At 47.8% G+C, this 20,564-nt stretch overlaps 1 protein-coding gene across 2 annotated transcripts in view; it reads left to right on the forward strand.

The window, feature by feature from the left end:
• The window catches only part of SDCBP (syndecan binding protein), a 403,969-nt gene that overhangs the window by 311,475 nt on the left and 71,930 nt on the right, over positions 1 to 20,564 (forward strand). For both annotated transcript variants that reach the window (XM_069621090.1, XM_069621091.1), the window contains exon 8: positions 11,089 to 11,180. In XM_069621090.1, coding sequence (XP_069477191.1) covers positions 11,089 to 11,180 — 92 coding nt within the window. The remainder of the gene's footprint in view (positions 1 to 11,088; positions 11,181 to 20,564) is intronic.

A 20,564-nucleotide genomic window follows, 5' to 3' on the forward strand; every position in this document is an offset into this window, starting at 1 on the left:
CAGGCATTTCTAAGTGTTGGGGTGAGTCAAGGTCTGAGGTTCGAGGATGGTGCCCATATAAGGTATAAAAGGGCCTTTGTCCAGTTCCAGAATGTATTGAATTATTGTATGCATATTCGGCGAGCCAAAGAATGTCTTTCCAATTACTCTGTCTGATGTAACATACAACGCAGGTATTGTTCGAGAGTCTGGTTGGTCCTCTCCGTTTGACCATCGGTTTGGGGGTGGTGAATGGTCGATAACCTCACATCAATTTGCGCCAATTGACAACATTTTTTCCAAAAATCTGAAATGAATTGACTGCCCCAGTCAGAGACCAATACGGACGGAAATCCGTGTATGCGAACAATGTTTTCGAGGAACTCCTTGGCCAGGATTGAAGCTGAAGGTAATCCCTTTAAAGGAATAAAGTGGGCCATCTTGGAAAAAAGATTCACAATAACTAGGATGGTGTTAAATCCATTGCATGGGGGTAGATCAGTAATAAAGTCTAACGATAAGGTGTGCCACAGTGTATGCGGAATGTCTAAAGGTTGTAAGAGTCCAGCTGGTTTTTTCTTCTGACTTTTGTTTTGGGCGCAAATGCCACAAGACATCACACATGATTTAATATCCTTTCGCCAGGTGGGCCACCAGAATTGTCTCTTAATTTTGGCTTCAGTTTTTGCAATACCTGGGTGCCCCTCCATTCGGGTATCATAACGGGAAATGACTAGCTCTTGTAGTTCCTTGTGTGGCAGAAATAGCCGCCCTAGGTAATAAGGCAGGTCATTGGTGACAGAGTATTCCGGGCCTTTCTTTTCCCAGTCCTGCAGGGCTGTAGGATCAAAGAGTTGCTGGATCTTTACCTGAATGTCCTCTAGTGCCTGTAGAGTAGTCATGCCAAGAATCCTTTGTTCGGAAATTATAGGTACTGGTTCTGGGTTCACTTCTGCCTCTCCCATCCCTATTCGGGATAATGCATCTGCTTTACCATTCTTACAACCTGGTTGATAGGTTATCACGAAATCAAACTCGGCAAAGAACAATGCCCATTGGAGTTGGCGTGACGATTGGGCCTTGGCTGTTTTTAAATACTGTAAGTTTCGGTTATCACAGTAATGGTATGCCTGGCACCGAGAAGCAAGTGCCGCCAAGCCTTGAAGGCGGATTTAATGGCTAATAACTCCTTGTCGGTAACCGCATAGGTTAGCTCGGGTCCCGAGAACTTTCTGGACCAAAACGCTACTGGGTGAAGCTGGCCAGTTTCAGGGTCCTTTTGAGACAGGACAGCTCCCATGGCTAGACTGAATGCATCAGTTTCCACTATGTATGGAAGTTCAGGGTCGCAGGTGCTTTAATACAGGTGCAGACGTGAATTTCGCTTTCAGCTCTTGGAAGGCATTTTCTGCTTCTTCAGTCCACATAAAGCGTTCATTTTTTCGCAAGAGTGCTTTGATGGGATGTACAACATGTGAAAAATCCGGGATGAATCTGCGGTAGAAATTGGCAAAGCCGAGCATGCTTTGTACTCTAACTGAACTTGGTGATGGCCACTTAAGGATTGCGTCCACCTTTCGTGAGTCCATTCGGACTCCTCTTGGGGTTAGGATAAACCCAAGGAATTCAACTTCTGTGGCATGAAAAACACATTTTTCCAGTTTTGCATATAGTTTGTGCTGGCGCAATTTCTCAAGGACTGCTCGGACGTGCTTCACATGGTCAGATTCTGAAGAGGAGTATACTAAAATATCATCGATGTATACGACAACACAAACGTCAATGAGTTCACGAAGGACATTGGTCATAAATTATTGGAAGGCTGCTGGTGCATTGCAGAACCCAAAAGGCATCACCTGGTATTCGAATAACCCATACTTAGTGCGAAAAGCAGTCTTCCATTCGTTGCCCTCTTTTACATGTACCAGATGGTATGCCCCCCGGAGATCTAACTTAGTGTATATGCAAGCGTCCTTCACTTGGTCTAGTAGTTCAGGGATCAGAGGCAATGGGTATCGGTTCTTAACAGTTATCTGGTTCAATGCGTGGTAGTCTATGCACGTTCTGAGGCCACCTTCCTTTTTGGGCACGAAGAACAAAGCTGAAGATGCAGGGGACTTGGATGGGCGAATAAAGCCGTTAGCCAGGTACTGGTCTAAGTATTGTCGTAGGTGAAGGTTCTCAGGTTCCGTAAGGGCGTAGTTCCTGCTACAAGGGGGTTGTGCACCGAGTATGAGATCGATTTGACAATCGTACGATCTGTGAGGTGGTAAGGTGTTTGCCTGTTCTTTTTGGAAGACATCCTCGAATTCTTGGTATTCTGGAGGTAGTTGCGCGACTGCTGTGGTTACTGTGGCCAGGCCTGCGTTCAGATTTTTCTTTGGGTAACAGGTTTGTGCACAATCCGGGAAGGTTATTCTCTTCTCTCACCAATCAATACAAGGATTGTGTTTCCAACCAAGGTATCCCCAGTATTCTTTGGAACTGTGGGGCTTTGATTAGATCAAACGCAATAGTCTCTCGATGCCCATCCTGACCCAATAGTGTCATCTCTGTGGTGGAATGAGTTACAGGCCGAGGCAATTTCAGTTCCATCGACTGTGGTGATGACATCTGAGGTGGTTTTTCGGCAGAGAGGTAGATTCATCCTGGAAGCCAATTCGTAGTCCACATAGTTTCCTATGGCCCCGCTATCAATGTATGCCCTTACGTGCATATGCAATGGCTGCCTTGGATCTACGAGGACCATTGGTATGATGAAATACGAGGTCTGAGTATCCTTCAAGCTTGGCAAGCGGACCTCTACGCTTGTCGGGCCTGGTCGTTTTCCCCCGAGTCTGACTCCATATGGCTTTCATCAGCAGCTCCTACCACCTTCTTGGGTGGTTTTACAGGGCAATCCCGTAGAAAATCACCAGAAGTTCCACAATATAGACACAATTGCATTTGCCATCTCCTTTCTCTTTGCTTCTGGGTTAAGGGTCCTTTAACCGCTCCGATTTGCATGAGTTCTGAAGCATCTGCTCCTTTAGGGTTAGTATGGGTTTTGACCAACACCTGATTCTCAAACTTGGCTCGATCAGCCTTTCTGTTCTGAAGTCTGTGATCTAACTGGACCACTAAGTCTATATATTCAGCGCAGTCTTGAGGTGGGTTCACGACCTGAGCCAAGACATCCTTGAGTTCTCCTCGAAGCGCTCGATGAAATAACGTGATTCGTTTTACCTCAGGCCATCCAGTTTCCACTACCACCTATTAAAGGTCGCGATGTAGGATAGAAGGTCCTGATTACCCTGTCGTAGGGACAAAAGTTTGTTATCCAGGGCCTATCCTTGGGAGTGCCGGGCAAATAGTCTTTCCATGCTCATTTGAAAGCCCTGTAAATCCCGAAGAATTGGGTCATCCTGAGTAACTAGTGGAATTGACCAATCGGCTGCTCTGCCGCTGAGATATGACAATACAAAGACTACCTTGGCTTGATCGTTTGGGAAGGCTCCAGGTCTGCATAAAAAGTGCAAGCGGCATTGGTTCATAAACACGGCAAACCTTTTGGGATCTCCGGCAAAGCGTTCAGGCGGAGCTAATGTAATATTTCCTGGTAGGTTTATTTGCACAGGGTTATTCAATGACACAGGAGCTGGATTTCCCCCGGGACCTGGTAGGGCTGCTTGTCCAGCCTGGCTTTGCAGTAGTTGCCTAGCAAGGTCATTAGTTTGCTCCTTTGACAAAATCAGTTCTCTCCTGAGAGCATTGGTTTCTTGACGGGCGGAATGCACTTCAGCCCTCAGTTCCCCTAGTAGTTGGGCCAATTGGTCAGTTTCTGAGGTATCCATAACGCCCGGGTGGGAATTTGTGGGTTGCTTCACGTTCTGTTACGCTCACCTGGCTCCCACAGGGGCGTCGATCTGAACTGGACAGCTGCGGTCTCCACCAATGTGACGCGTAGTGCTGAGATGACGGAATGGACTGGCCCACCTAGCTTCGTTTGCTTGGCCCGTAGGAATATTCTTCTGCAAATGGAGAAAGGGAATTAACCACCCGTGGAGTTGAACGTTAACCCCCCCCCCCGCCCCACTCCCGCTGTTCTCCCCACTGATCACCTTTTATGTCCCCTCTTATAGTTTCACCTGATGGTTTGGAAAGATGAGCTCTCCATTCTGCGTTGAGCGCAGGGGCGCGTAGATAACCAGTTGCTTCAGTGGCTCAAAGGAATTGGTGAGTTCCAGAACAATATTGACTCTGAGATTCCCGGCAAGACGCCGCAAGTATGTAGTTCGTAAGAGTTCAAATGCCTGACTTTCACTCTTGTCCGATTCCTTGCAGGTTGCAGTTTGACCTTAGCGAAGAGTTCCTCGCTGCAACCAGTAATATTCAGGTAAGGATTTGTATTATCCAACACAGTTCGATAAAATAATGTCAATATGTAACCTGTTTTCTCCCTTATTCAGGCACTGAGAGAAAGTATGAAGTCTCGGGATAATGCCTCCGGCGGTAAAATCGGGTAAGTCTATTGTGGAGAGGAGGTTTCCCCTTGTTTGTCCTTTTGTTTCACCTTGCTGTCCTTTTGTTTCCCCTTAGGGGCCGGGGTTCGGCGAGGATGCAGTGGAAGCTGCGCCGACCCGTGAAAAGGAATAGTACCCCCGGTGGTAAAATCAGGTAAGTCTATGGGGGGGTAACTAATATTGCCTCTGTTTATTCCCTTGGCTCACCTTGCTGTTCTTGTCTTCCCCTTAGGTGCCGGAGTGCGGCGGGAACATGCAGAAGGATGCGGTGGAATGTGAAGATGCTGCGAAGGCCGGTGAGTTCAGCGCTGCGCTGCAGCAGGCGAGGCGGCGCGCATAAAATAACTTTTCTTCCAGCTCGAAAGCGCGGTGGATCGGGAATTCAGGTAAGGATCAAGGGTATTGCTCTTGTTCTAACCTTTTCTCCTTCTTTCTCCCCTTTTTCTAGGAGCTCCAGACTCGAGGCGGGCGTGGCAGAAGACTGGATGCAGACTTGCAGGCACGGTGAGCGTTACGCTGCTGGATGCAGAATAACGCGAAGCGTGTGCTGCTCTCCGGGCGTGGTTTAAATAGCCTCCAAAGTAGTCCCAGGTAAGTAGTCCTCCCCAGCCCCACCCGAGTAAAAAAATAGTCCCTAGGTAAAGTAGTCCCTTCCAAGCCTCTTTTGGCTTGGAGCTCTTGCAGCATGGTCTGCATCAGGTAAGTTTAAATCTATGAGCCTGGGCTGACTCTCCATATGAGCCTGGCGCCATAGATGCCAGGACTGCACTCAAATAGCCCCTAGCAGGGGTTGTTGGGCTGGCTTGGAATAATTTGATGCCTGCTTCCGGAGCTGCTGGACTTGGTCTGGGTCCCCGGGGGTAGGCATCATGACAGCTTTACTATGTAATTTGGTTACTGAAAAAGCTATTGTAGTGTGACTACATCAGATTTATTCTCTAAAGAATATTACAAGTGTTCTTCTATGGTTATACTGTGGTATAGTACTTGCATGACTTGAAAGTTACAACAATGTGCATTAGTGTATATATTCAATAACTATTTTTTATACAGCTTAGTGTATCAGTGTTTTCCTGGACTAAGTCTATCCTCTGAGTTCTCCAGCATTGGGTCTGGCATGGATTCGCATGCTCATGAATATTCCCCATCAGGCTGGGAATCCTCGGTAAAAGAAAGTTTCACTTTCACTTACAAAACTGTATTTCTCACATAAATTAATCACTGTCCTCTGGGTCATACTGCCTCCAACCAATGAGTCCTCACCCTAAGCCCCTCCTCTGGCAGCCATCTTCAGATTTTTACTGCATGCTTCAGTGTTGGGAGTCCGCAAGTTTGCTCTGAGAGCTACTTCTGTTTTTTGTGTTTTTTCACAGAAAAAGGTTTTATTTTTGTTCCTAAAGAGCCAGTGTGCCCTTCTCTGCATCTGCCATCAGCGGTGATCCTTTGTCGGAGATGTTTAGCGCCCCTCAAGGGCGAAGATTGTCAAAGTTTCCAGAAGGCCATGGGGCCTACTTTGTGCCCTCTGACCATGATGGAGGAGAAGAAAGAATTAAGATCCCTCTTGAAGCCCTTCACCAAGTGCGGGCTCCGGAATGTGTTTGTGGAGGACAAGCACCTGCAATGCCTCTACTGCCTGCATCCAGACTACAAGGAAGGAGATTGCGAGATATGCTAAACATTCTCCAAGAAGACGACAAATAGGCACAGTAGACTGGTGGCGTGGCTGAACGCCAAGGCCTCTGCCCTGTGCTCAGAGCAGGGGCACACCTCACCCAGGACTGGTCGGTCAGAGAAGGGGGCTTCTAAGTCCTGTAAGTTCACCTCATCCGTGGGGGCCCAAGATGCAGTGCTTGGCCTAAAGTCCGGGTCCAACTGGGTTTCCGCGGAAGCGGGTCCCATGGCAGATGGGGCGCGATCGACATCCCCCGCCTCCATTGCCAGCCGGCAATCAAGCTCCTCCTTGAAGAGAAAGTTGTCAAACCCGGCTAAACTGCAGGAGAAGCCACGGACAGAGGAGAATGCTGCGCTGCCTAAGAAGGCCCCGGTGGCTCTGGAAAAGTCTTTGTCGTCGATAGAGCTGGTGGCGGCTGCTCTCTCGAAAGCTAAAGGGGCTGACCCTGAGAAGGTAGCCCCCACAGCACTGAAGGTATCCCTCCCTCCGAGGCGCAAGGCCACCGTGGTGACTTTGACACAGTCTGGGGCACCGCCTCAGAACCCAGGTCCACCCCCTCGGGACGGAAAACGGGGGGAAGGGGAGCAAGAAGGCCCCGCATCAGTCCCAGACTGTGGCACAAGCCATGGAAATTGGAGTCCCAACGCACAGTCCTTGAGGACGTAGAAGAGGGTGACAACGGCGCAGGGCCTAGTGTTCCGATCAAGCCAGTTCCCTTCGAGGGATGAGTCTCTGGACAGCGTATCAACCCTCCACCCTTTGTGTTGGAGATCCAGAAGAGTATGCCACAAGGGCCTATTCCAACGGTCTTCCAGCCCTCTGACCGACTGCCGACGAAACTAAAGCGCCATCCGACACCCCCATTGCAGCCTCCACATCCTCGTCGGGTCCCATCTCCCCAGCATACCCAGACACAGGTACAGGGACGGATAAGGCCACGGGGACAGATGATATCGTCTGAGCAGGCAGCGGGTCCCTGCAGCTTAGGGCATCCCCACCGGACGAGGTGGGACCGTTCCACTCTATGATCGCCAGAGCCTCCTAGCTGTTCCAGCTCGTGCCCGAAGAAACCAGGAAGGAGGGTTTACTGTACCAGAGGCGCAAGGCCAAGAGGAAGACCATCATGGCGGTGCCCCTCTTGGCCATTGTGTGGAAGGAGAGTCTAGCCCTTTTGAAGAACCCTTGCACGGCTCCAGCCAAGCAAGATAGGCTGCAGAAGAAGTACTGGGTACCGGAATCCACACCCAAGTGCCTGAGGTTGCAACCGGCACCAGATTCAGTGGTTTTGGTGACCCCGAGGAAGCGGTCATCTAACCTGCCATCTTAAGTCCCTCCGGACAGCGAGGGTAAGAAGTTGGATTCCATGAGGAGGCCGGAGGTCTACACTGTGGCGTCCACCAAAAGGCGGCCAACGCACTGGCGATCCTAGCCAGGTACGACAGGGAGCTGTGGTACAAGCTGGGTCCGATTCTGGAGTTCCTCCATGACGACAAGAGGATGGAGGCGATCGCCCTCTTCCAGGAGGGAGCGATGGCGTCGGATCACGCCATCCGTGGCACTGGACATTACTGATGCAGGGTTCCTACAGATGGGGGAATGGTGCCTGCCTCTTTGTTGCCAAGGCTGGATGAAGGCCATGAATTTCCGCCAGGAAGTCTAAACAAAGATACTGGACATGTCTTTCGACAGAGAACCTTTTTCAGAAGGTAGTCGACGAGTCCCAGCAAGCCAACAAGGCGGATATGGAGACAGCCTGTGCCCTGGGCTCCCTCCAACAACACTGCTCTTGCTTTTGTTCCTCTAGAGGAAAGTCAGGCAGGTCTTCGAAAGATTTCTCCTACCCGTACCGTCGGCCTTCCAGATCCATGCCCCAAGAAGCCCAGAGGCCGTTCCCAGGCCTACGGGGGAGGAGGACCGTGTCGTCGGCGAGTGCAAGATGTTAAGCCCCCACCTGTGCACCATGTGGGAAAAGATCACCACCGTAAGATGGGTGCTGGATGCTCTCGCCCAACGACATACCCTGGAATTTCAGCACTGGTGTCTGCGGATCCCGCCGGTGGCCCATCAGGAGCTGCACATCACTCAGTCTTGGAGGAAGTACGGGTCGTGCTACAAAAGAGATGAGGGAGCAGGTTCCCCACTGACTCAGGGGCTCCGAAATCTACTCGAGATACTTCTTCGTAAGAATGAAGACTGGGGGCTCAAGGCCCATTTTAGGTCTTTGACGTCTGAACAAGTACCTCAAGTCTCAGAATGGTCACGTTGCAGTACATGCTCGGCCACCTGGAAAGGGGGGCTTTTCCGACGTCCTGGACCTGGAGGACACCCATGTCCGGTGTTTCCTGTGAATGGGGATTGTTAGGGAAAATTCTCATTTCTGTTCTAATTCCCTTCAACCTTAGAGACCCCCCAGCTCTTTTGCTGGACTTTAGGGCTTTTTAATTTGAACCCTGCAGTGAGTGAGCTCTTATTCTCTCTCTCGTGTGTTTTGACCTGATTTGGATGGTTTGGTTTGGTTTGTTTTTCGAGTCTGGCAAACTCCATAGACATCTACTTTTTTGTATTGACACAAATCGCCTTCAGTGCGGTGTCGGAGAAATCCTTTAGATTTCTCATAAGGTTTGAATACCTTTTTCTAGTGAGAACTACTGCTCCCAAGAATAGTAAATTGAAATTGACTTTACTTACCTTTTCTCTTTTGTAGGTTCAGCACACACCATCTTATGTGAAGTGCTGGGGGGGTTACTTAGTAGCCCCTTTTCCTGCCTACTAATGTAAAAAAAAGTTATGTTAACCTCACTGCTTTAAATGGCTGGTGGCAGTGGTTTCATTTTCCTACCATTGTACTTTTCTACTGCAGGCTGAATCCTCAGCTGCAGTAAAGCACCCATGGGTGACCATTTTTGTCAAAATGGCCTGGTCTGTTTTTTTTTTTTTTGGTTTTTTTTTTTTTTCCCCTGCCATTTTCGGTTTGTACAGTCTTTCTTGGGTTTTACTCTGCACGCCAAGCCAGGTTTGAGCCCTTTATTCGTTTTGCCTTTGGCGGGCTTCAGTACTGAAACCCGCCTCTTGCTCCACTGTGTCTGGAAAGGCAGGATGTGAGGGAGGTTCCCGAAACTCCCCTGTCCTTTGACTTTAGGAGTGCATGAATGCAACCAGTCCTGATTGGCTGGCTAGCTGTCATTTCAGGACAGCCACCCTGCTGGGTGATTGACAGCCTAGGCTGTGCATAAATGAGAGAAACCTGCTTAAAAGGCAAGGGTTCTGGGACTAGAGCAGACAACCACTGGGAGAAACACCCAAACAAACCATGAATGAGGCTTGCACCGTCCTCTTGGACCTTTGATTTCCCCAGTGAAGCACTGCTGCTGTGTTGAAACACATTTTTCTAATCGACAAGAGAAGCTCCGTAAGAGACGACTTCTTCTCTTGGGTTAGTGGGACCCTGTGACGAACTCCACTGGACCCTCTTCCCTGATTGGCTGTACTTCGCTGCTGCAAGAACCGAGTGCCAGGGGTTGAGAAATCCGTAGTAGAGTGCAATGTCTGCAATCTGGCTAGAAGCTCCAGGAGTCTCCTAAGGACCCTCCAGAAGCAGGACGACCAGAGCTAGAGTCCCCTCACCAGAGTGCAGGACTCAAGGAAGCCCAACCGGTATCCGAGATCTGCAGTTGTGCTGTTTACCAACGGCTCAAACCGCGAAGTGCTGCTGATCCGAAAAGAGCCCTTAGCTGTCGACCTCTAAATTGCTGATACAGGAGTCCTTCAGACGTCCTCCCTCTTGTCCCCACGACTGAGGCTCAGGAACCCAGCATCTGCATTGCTGCAACAGGACAGAATCCAGCTGGCCCACTCTTCTTCAAACCAGAGGTACTGTTTAGACTTGGGTTACTTACCTCATTGTCTTTAGCTTTGCTTTTCTCAGTTGAGACTTGCAGTGGCTTACCTTAGAGTTGCTTCCAACTCTGCTTTTCACAAGTGTAACCGCTTGTGACCTTACAAGTTATTTCTACAAATGCTCTCTAATTTTGTGCAAGACTTATTATCTAAGAAGTGCCTCAGCTCCCTAGACTGTGCTCCAATTGACTTTGGCTGTCCGGGCTCCCTGCAGACTCTTCTAGGCCATTAACTTTGATATTTCTGTTCCTCATTGTGGTAACTTGTTTTAGACTGTTATTGCTGGGAAAGGCTTGTCTAGAATTCATTGGAAGATGTAAGTATACTCACATGCCCTGTGAACCTGTTTAACCTTTCCTTTCTGGCATCTCAGAATCTGCAAAGTATAACTAGTGATGTATAAATGCCATTACTGTCCTTCTGAATGAAGTCACATCTGGGTGTAGGAAGTGTGTAAAAAGCATATCCAAAGAGTATCTACTAACTTGTACTGATTCTGGAAAATTATTTTAAAGTATATTTGATTGTTACATATCTTGCCCTTTTTAAAGAACGCTTATTTAAAAACTGATGTTAGATAAATAACTATAACCGAAACCTTGAGTGGAAGTTTTACTTGGCTACTTGTATATGCAAATTTCATTGCTACAGCTCTGCAGCTCACATTTACCCCTCTTGAGATACGCCTGGCTGCTCAGTCACACTACCAACTTGTGTAGTACAGGCTTATACCAAAAGGTGGGTTACCTAATACCAATCAGATACGTGTTGTGTAGTCTCACACAGTGCTACTACATCAATTCTTACCGAACAAGCACCAGTTTCTTACATTATTTCTTTTCAAAGAGAAGTGTTGTACACGTATTGCCATCATGTTGCTATACTTTAAGATTTACATTTTCATACCCATTTACGTCAAGAAAGGATATATTGGAAAACAGTGACCTCTGAATTTGCATGCAGTTCAACACTGAACCTTTTTGTAAATGAAATTCAGACTAGAAATGTTGCTTCTTTTGTTTTATTTTGTTTTAACAGGACTCACAAACCGCAGACGTTTTGGCAACAGCAGGGAATGTGGTGACCATTACTATCATGCCTTCCTTCGTTTATGAGCACATGTTGAAAAGGTATGTTCTGTATAGGAAATGGCAGAGTGCCTTTTGATCCAAACTTTGCACTAAAATGATCTAACAATGTAGTTGTGGAAAACGGAACTACTTTAGAATAAGATATTGAGGATGATAAAAGTTAAATGTCAATTCAGTTAGATTTTGCTACTCTTGCAGCCATCAGTTTGCATTAAGAAGCAATGGAACTAATGAAGGTTTCAATTTACAAACACACTTCACAGCAGACTAAATACATCTGCACACTTTCCTGTTTAGCCAAGTGTCAAAAACACAAACTACTGCATTCAGCAGGTTTCTCATGTTGCACAAAGCTTCACACACACAACTGTTCAGTATCCTTCTGTGGTGAACAAGGACTCTTGACTACATTGGGTCATGTTAACAAGTTTTATTTAAATCAAAAGGGAAAATGCCCAAGTTGCCCTATAGCTGTGAGGGTGTTTCCTGGCCTAGCAAAACAAAAGGGTGCTCGTCCAGTCCAAAGTAAAGTTTTCAGTCCGAATCATGAACCACTAACTGGCCCTACCACTTTAGAAAACGCCTTAAAGGAAAAATGTGAGGCTTGCACACAAGCCTCGGTAAGGCTTCTCGCTGGTCCAAGCTCTTAGATTTGTTTTCAGTTTTCAAAGTTCCTTTTTAAAGTCAGGCTATCCTTCTGTCTTTGTATCAATGTTATGACTTTCTCTCATTTAAATAAAGAAAACAGTCTTTTGGTGGAAACATTTCGATCCCTCCAGGTTTTTTTGGAAATGAACACTTTCACCTTCGAGTCGTTGGGATTCTCTCCCAAGTTCTGCGGTCCTCAGCTGGGTTGTTTCTTTCACCCAAGTTATTTCACGTCTGGCGGCTATCCACCCTGGCTTGTCAGACTTGTATTGCTTCCATGTCTTTCTCAGCTCTAAATAAGCATTCATGTCCTTTTTTTCTTTTCCCCTTACATAGGGTATTCATGCACTCTGGACACTCATGCCCCCAGGATCTGCGTAGATATCACAGCCATTATTCACAATGTCCGTATCCATCTCAATTCACTTTGCATAGGATATTTGTATATTCAGGTTTCTCAGGCTCCCGAAACTTGCATCGGTTTCATAGCCATCACTCACAATGTTCATACCTTGTAGCCGTATCCCGAAAGCTTGTCTGCTTTCCACACTGCTCCTTGGCTCTGTAGCCACGGACTGACGTGTGTAGACCTCAGTGACTCTGGCTCCCTTGTACTTTTTTTGTCTTGGCGCACGGTATCGGCCTCCCGGCCCTCCACTGCTCACTAGTGGTTGTGCCACCAGATGAGACGTGGGGAATCTTGTCTCCGCTTCCTCTCAGACCTCTGTTCCTCTGTCGGGGATAGTGCCAACTCTTAGGCGTTCAGCTCACTTCGTGATCTCCATCCTTGCTGCCACTGGTTCTGCGGCCCAGCTGGGGCTCTGCCCCTCTAATATATCAACGATGAGGAGGCTTGCCTCTGTGTAGTGGTTTTCTCTCTCGCTTATACACATAACATGAATAAACAGAACAGTGTCCTTCGCTGATCATGGCGTTCAGGTAGTGTTCAGCATTGCCTGTAGCTAATAAATACATGTAAAGAAAGATCTTTGTAAAATATAGTCTATTGGTCAGAATTTCCATTTTATGCCACATCTCCTTCAGTTGTGGGACCCAGAGCACTGTTTGCTGGACTTGTGGATTTATTTACTATGTTCTTGGGTGAGTGGAAACTTTTCCCCCAGTCACCCCTTCTTCTACTCTGGCTATTGGAGGCATTTATGTGTCCGTCCCATACCTTCTTTTTGGAGTCATACTTTCCACCAACTTTAGAGGCCTCTTTTGCTACACACAGCAAGGGTTGGGGGGGGGAGGGGGATTTTTTTTTTATCCTCTTTACCTTTTTTCTTTTGTGAGATCAGCCCACACCACCTTATGTGGAGTTCTGAAGGGTCACACTATCCCCTTTCTCACTGCTTCTTTAACATTTCTGTTAGTGGCAAGCATACCTGAATGGCTAGCGGCAGTGGACATGTTCTAACAACCTTTGTGTGATGTTTACTCACAGGCTGTGTTTAGAACTTCAGTAATGCACAGAAGGGTCACCATTGACCCAAATGGTGACTATTATTTTATTAGCCATTTGCTGTGTTTTTGTCTTCGGCAGGAATCCTATGTGAAGCCCGCCGAGGCTCCAGAGTGTCTGTGAAGACGGGAAATGAGGGAGGAGTCACAAACTCTGCAGTCCTTTGTCTTCTAGCATGCCTGTCTGGAACCAGTTCAAACTGGGAGGCTATCTGTCCTGAAAGGAGAGCCACCTCCCAAAGGTAGAATGTAGTATGAGTGCTGATTTGCTGGGTTCCTGGATAAATGGATAGGATCCTGAGGCTGAAGACAAGTCGACCAGTGGAGCTAAATGCAATGAGGAAGAAAATACGCCTGTAGCTACTTCCAGTGACTGGAGATGCCTGAGTGACTGCTGCTGTGTTGACCCTTTCTTCCATGCAACAGAGGAGACCGAAGAGGTTGTCTCCTTCCTTGGACTGGTAGGACCAAACCGTTTTAAGACGACCTGCTTTTGAGCCATCCCACAACGAGCTGCGACCTTCCTGCGTTGCAGAACGTCAATACCCAGGAAGCCTGAGTACTGTGCATCATCTTCCAAAAAATTAATCTTTGTGAAACTTTGGTGGACAGAGTGCTGGACCGAGAAAGCAAGGCGAATTGTTCAGATGACAACAGTTCTTCATCTGGTATTCTGAAAAGAGTGCCAAAACCACAGCCACAAGAAGCAACAAAGAATCATTTGCTGGGAGCTTTTCCATTCAACTGCTGATGCAAAATCCTTTCCCATGTCCTTTCTTTCGTCTGAAGTGCAAGAATCCACTGACCTGTAGCTGCTGCATCGTGAGGGCGTCCGCCTGCTATCTTCACTGCTGAGGTGCTGTGAGACTCGAGGTAATATTTACCTAGAGTCACAGTTTTGCTGCTGTGACTATGGTGCGGGGGGGGGGGGGAATTTGTGTGGTTGGGAGTTTCGGCCATACACTTTTACCAGCCCTAATGCTGGAACGCATTCAGGGAGCATGCTACGGAAGTCGGTGAATCATTTTACCCTCAAAACTGTTACTTGCTGCTGAAGATTTCCACAGGAACTGTTAACTTTCTACAGTTTATGCCTTGCCTTTTGTACCTCCAATCTGACCCTTAAAGGTTCATAACTAGATGGGGATGGACTACTAAATCAATAAGCTATGTAAAAGGAATGCACAGTAACTTACCTTGTATTGGTGTTTTGGTCATAAGTATCTGAAACAAAGTATTACAAAGCTATTACTCACCTTTGAATTGCATACTACCCTTCTGAAAAGTAATTGTCAAGTTATTACTTAACTTTAAAGTGTTTCTACTATTCTAAGAAGTAACTACTAAGTTTACTACAAGGTAGTTTTACTTACCTTGAATTGCATACTGCAATTCTATTAGTCTTTTACACTGTGGTTTACTTACCAGAAGTATTGTATTGGCTGTATACTGTGTTTATTTTTTGATAGTACTTGCCTTTCTAAAGAATTCTCTTTGCTGGTGTATATGTAAAGAAGAAGAAGAAGAAGAAGAAAAAAGAAATCCCAATATTTGTAGTTAACTCCTAGTGTACACGTGTCCCTTTGGGTAATATGTATGCTACAAGTTCTACAGCCCTCTCTCCCTCTTAAAATATGCCTGGCTGCTCTGCCATTGCTAACATCACCTTGAGTGGTACAGGCCATTCTTGAAGTTGGAGTTCGGTATTGCCCAGCAGAGTTGTAAGTCCTAAAAGGTGAATGTTAGGGAAGTTTGCCTAAAGTCCACTTGAAGTAGACTTCATAAAACTATCCCTTGGCATATAGGTCCCCAACTCGTAGTATAATTCTGTACTACTCAAGGAACCTTGATAGTGGCAGAGCAGCCACGCTTATAGGAAGATTAGAACGATAGATAAGTACACTAAATCCAGTTAGTGCAATAGCCTGAAGAAACGCACAGATAATGTTATATTCAAATATACACCATTATTATACTTGCACAAGGAAGGTAGTAAAATAATTAGTTCAAATAACCAACACACTTGGGAATACTTGAATACACTTTTCAAAGTCCACTGCTTCGGTGGTAGTTGATTGCGCTACAATTGTTAGTTTGACACTAACATTTCTACCATATTATCTGTACGACCTTGCACTCGCGTTAAGACTAAGATATACGGTCATTGTATTAAGTTTGCAAAACCGCATAAGATAAAGTCTTTTAGGAATGTTGATTAGTCATACAGTATCAGAGCTTCAAGTTCTAGAGACCCTTTCTTGGCAAACTAACGCTTTTAAAGTCCAATCCCTAACTATAAAAGTCAGTGCAGAGGGTATTCAAAGTCTTAAGTAGCAGCAGAACTTCAAAAGGTCCTTGGGATACTTTTACTCTATTAGGAAAAGATACTTGTAGAATTAACACAAAGATGGAGACCCTGCAAAAGGACTCACTAAAGGCACACAAGCCAGATACTTGGGTCAGTGGTAGAGTGGACACTCTGGACACCTTGACATACTCCAGTCACTCTGGAGCGACTTCTTGGTTCAAGGGAAGTTGTACCTTTTCAAACCACAGTACCTTAGGTTAGAAGAAATGCTCGTAGCTGGATTCTCTTCTGTGCAGCAGCGACGGACCCGGTCTCCTGATTCATTGGTCTGGTGACGAAAGGAAGGACCCTGCTGCTGAGACATTCCATTCAGTCTCGAGAAAGGACGCTTGGCACAGATTTCTTTGGTCTCCTTGGTTCGTTGGTGATGTTGGTACCTTTTTCACAGCACCAATGATGAACGGTACTCGGCCTGTCGATATTATTCAATTATGGGGCCCTGCACTCTGGTGAGGGGGCTTGGATGAGTTGGATCGTGTCTCTGAATGTTCACCTGGAGCTCAGCAAAGACTTAGGATTTGGCCTCTCAAAGATGTTGCACAGCAAATGGGTCGGAGGTCTCCTGGTATTCGGGGTCTGCAGCTCTGGAAAGGCACAGCACGTCGGGAGATGGCTCAAGTTGCAGTTCGTCTCGGGGCTGTTTGGTCCCACCAGCCAAAGGGAAGGACTCCTCTGTAAAAGCTCCTCTGTCGAGTGGAAAACTGGGTCAGGCCAGCAGTGGTCGCTTCACGTTGATGCAAAGGGATCTGCAGGCGTCTCTGGTCGTCTTCAGCTTTGGTTACTTCAGTTTCCAGTGGTCGACTTGCCTTTCACCTCAGGAACCTCACCTTTTATTCATTTTCACCAGATATTCCTCTGTAATATCCCTCAAGTTTTCAGAAAGGGGTGAGTGGCTGTCCATTTAGGACAGCCAGTCCCCCAGTGGGAACTGGTACCATTCACACAGTCAGGCAGACAAAGGGCAGGGGAGTGAAAAACTCCTCCCCCATTTCCTGCCTGCCCAGACACGCTGGAGCCTAGGCAGGAACACCCAGGGTTCCTGCCAAAGGCAAAACACACACTGACCCCCACCTCCCAGAATGGTAGAAGGGTTAACAAAGAACAAGCACAACAGAAATGGCAAAAAAAGAAAAGAGCCACCATGTTAGAACATTGGATGACCCTATTGTGCACAACTGAGACTGTGAATACAGTCTGCGGTTAAAAAATGGCACTTGTTGGTAGAGCATGTCCACTGCCACAAGCCATAACTACAGGACTGTCTGACTAAAATGTCACAGGAGCAGAGAGGAGGGAGACTAGGTATCCCCTTAGCACTCCACATAAGGTGGTATGTGCTAATCTCTCCTAGTATAAAGTTTTAGGAAGGATACAAAGTATCCCTCTATCATTAAGAACTGCAGTTAGTAAAGATAAAGAGAATCTCAAAGGAGAACCCAAAATATTCCCACCAACACTGATCTTAAGGAGCTGTGTGCTGCAAAAGTTAAACACAGATGCCTTTAAAGAGATATGGAGTCCATTGTAAAGGTAAACCCAAACACAGAGAACAGCGTTCCTAAAGTCAGAGCAAGTAAGAATGAATGAGTGGAAAAAGGCTCAGAAGTCAAGCAAAAAAGTGCATGTGGGGGTCGCACTAGGAGAGGGAATGAAGCATAAAAATGATCTCCCGAACACTTGCTCCCCACATCCCCGCCTTGTTTAGACAGTTTTTCTGAAGTCCAACTAAGACCTTAGTAAAATCATACAACTGAGAGTTCAAAACTCCACTCTTAGTATAAGACTGTACCACCTGAGTATGATATGATATGGCATTTGTAACGCGCCTATACACAATATGGTAACGTAGACCGATCAGCCAGGCTTATCTTGGGAGGGAGAGAGGGCTGTAGAATCAGTACAAAGGAATTGTAGTAAACGAATGATCTGAAGAAACACTATGGGCCTGATCACGACCTCGGCGGTAATGCTAACGCTATTAGCGCGGGGGCTATTAGTGCGACCGCCATAGCCCCCGGCACTAACAGCGCGGGATCACAAGTTGGGCGGACTTGGAAGTCCCCATTGAGCCCATTCGGGAATGACCCATTCCCCATTGGGCTCAATGGGGAAAATTCCCGCTATTACCGCCGGCGGATTTCCCCCAGCCAAGAGCTGGGGTGAAATCCGCCGAAGCCCTGATTCGGCCGACCCTTAAATCCGGCGGTAATAGCGCTACTGCCGGATTTAAGGGTTACCGCCGAGGTCGTGATCAGGCCCTGTGTTGTAAAAATAAAGGGTTTATTTAAATGCAAGTAGACCAAGGCAATTCTTGGCTAAATAAGTACTATCCCATTATATATAACCACAATAAAAAAAACACAACACTATGCTTTGAAGTACACAGACCAGGAGGGTGCTAGAGAGCCCAGCCAAGATAGCTGTGAGCCCATGAGCCCCCAAGCACCTCCACAGATCTGGCAACTATCCAGAGATTACACCGCTGTTTCCAGAACCCCCCAAAAAGTGTTGTGCTGTGGGACACTCATATCCTCAATGTGGCGCAGTGTTGAAACAATCTGTACGGGAGAAGTTTAGCTCCAGGCGAGGGAGCTGCAGTAAGCAGCGGATCCGAAATGAGGGAGGAGCTGCCTGAGTATGGGGCGTACTGGCAAGCCCAGCTACGAGGAAGATGAGTGCTGTGGGGGAGATCTGCTAGTTGACAGTGACGTTGCGGTAGGTGGAGATGCCTTCCAGCACCCTGTGAAACCGTACCTGGCAACCGGCTGGCAGACCATGGGCATGGGCAAGGGCGCGGGCCGGTCCGAGGGACGCGACTGAGCACAGTTCCTGACTGGGTGTCCACGCAGGGGTGCAGACTTGCAGATTGTGCAGGCAAGTGGGCTGGGCCCCCTCGAGGGCTTGGCGCAATTTAGGAACGGATCGGCGACCCATGGTGTGAGGAGGCAGGGAATCTATCCCCCAGGGCAGCTGGCGGTGTACGCCACCCGTGAAGCTGAGAGGGCTGGAGAGCCTCAGCACTGCCTTGCAGAGCCGTGAAAGTGTTGATAGAAACGTGTCCCGCATTTGTGTTTATTGCTGTTTGTGGATGCACTGTTGGCAGAATTGGAGAACACATTGCATGTGTCCAGGTGGCCGACGCTCCAGGGGGGTGCTGATCCCTTCATTCACTGGCCTGTTGGCTGGACCACTGATGCGACTACATGGGGCCGGTGGTCTATAGAGGCCCGGACCCCTGCTGTGAGGGGGCCGGGCCCATTCACAGGGTTGCAGCCCTGTCTGTTGGAATAGAGGACGGTCAGAGTGAGGATACCACCGGCACAGCACCGCGCCCGCCACGGAATCAAGCGGATTGGCAGGTGAGGAGCAGAATGCATTCTGGTAAACTGGTGTCACTGTCGGGACATGGCAGTCTGCCTAGTCAAGCGATCAAGGGCACTTGTCAGCTGGCATGAGCTGGAGAAGTGCAGGGCCCTACCTGAGTCCGACCCTGCTTAGGGGACAGAAGTGATTAGGGACACCCGACCAATAAGGAATTCCACATAAGAGGGGGGCAAGCAACAGTGTAAACAAGGGCCTAGCAACATAAGATCTTCAGAGATCTTGAGTCATGTGCACTACCTCCGCATCCGAGGAACGGTACTCCCCCTCCGACCGAGCCATGGTCACACACTACTGACGGTATAGATAACGCATATAGGGCTACCGGGAAAGGTTTCTGGCTGCTTACTGTGGTGGACTGAGACGGGACGCAGCAGGCTATAAGGGAGGGAGCAGCACATAATACTGTGGTGCCTCGTGAATAGTGCTGGCCCAGGCAGCTGCGTTGTTAAATGTTAAGTAATATTAGGTATCTGAATATAAGAAGGTCAACAACAAACCCTGATTGGATACGAGGTGGGATCCCAGTCGAGCGTTGGCGGGAAACAAGTTCAGGCGATTGGGAACAGTGGACACAACATCAACTAGCTGAGGCGAATTCCCATTGCTTACTGGTGACCCCTGCCCTCACCTCGCGCAATCACACTGCTATCGGGAAGGGGCGATGGGAGAGGAGCTCAGAGGGTCCCTGGAGGGCATTGCCTACTACGGTTTGAAGTTGGAGACGCCCAATAACACTAGACACTGATTGTTGGAGTGAGCTGAGTCATCAGGGGTGCGATCGTAGCCGAAAGGACAATACCCAGCAAAGGGAATCCTATCGGTTACAAGGAGTCCCATCTGTCATCACATTAAACCGAACAGTTTTTGGGCCCGCCTGGGTGTGGACACAAGGGGTGTGATAGGAAGTACTAGACCGCAGGGCGTTTCCCAAGATATAAAGCTTGACTCGACCCAGTAAACTAATTTACATAAAAACCAAATACAGTAGTGGTGTCCGAGTCTGGCAAAGGGGGCAAACAGTGAAAGCTCCACTTCGACACACCATCTCACGTAAGAAATAGCAAACCAATGGAAGACTCCCCGGAAGCGTGACCCCCAAATGGCATCCCTAGATCCAACAGGGGCTTTCCAGGACGTTAAGGAGATGTTCTGTCAACTACAATCCAGTATACAGTCTCTGAAGGGGAAAATGGACACACTTACCTGCAAGGTCGACCACATGCAGGTCTATTTGGACAAACACTGGGAGAGGCTGGATGAGGTGGAGGGAAGGGTGTCGACTGTGTAGGACGAGTCTGCCTCCGTGGCCAGGGATATATGACACTTGTGAAACGGGCACTAAAGGAGCTGTCCGACAAGCAGGATGACTGTTAGGGAGAATTCTCATAAATGTGCTAATTCCCTTCACCTTAGAAACCCCCAGCAACTTCGGATTTTGAGGACTTGATTTTTTTTACCTGGAGAGAGTGTGAGCGTTTTTTCCCCCACTCTCTCGTGTATTTTGATGTGCGTTTTACTCTTGTGTTCTTTGATTATGGGGTTTTAAATAACTCCATAGG

Source organism: Ambystoma mexicanum, chromosome 5q (genome assembly GCF_040938575.1).
Source record: "Ambystoma mexicanum isolate Mex_15411 chromosome 5q, UKY_AmexF1_1, whole genome shotgun sequence".
NCBI lineage: Eukaryota > Metazoa > Chordata > Amphibia > Caudata > Ambystomatidae > Ambystoma > Ambystoma mexicanum.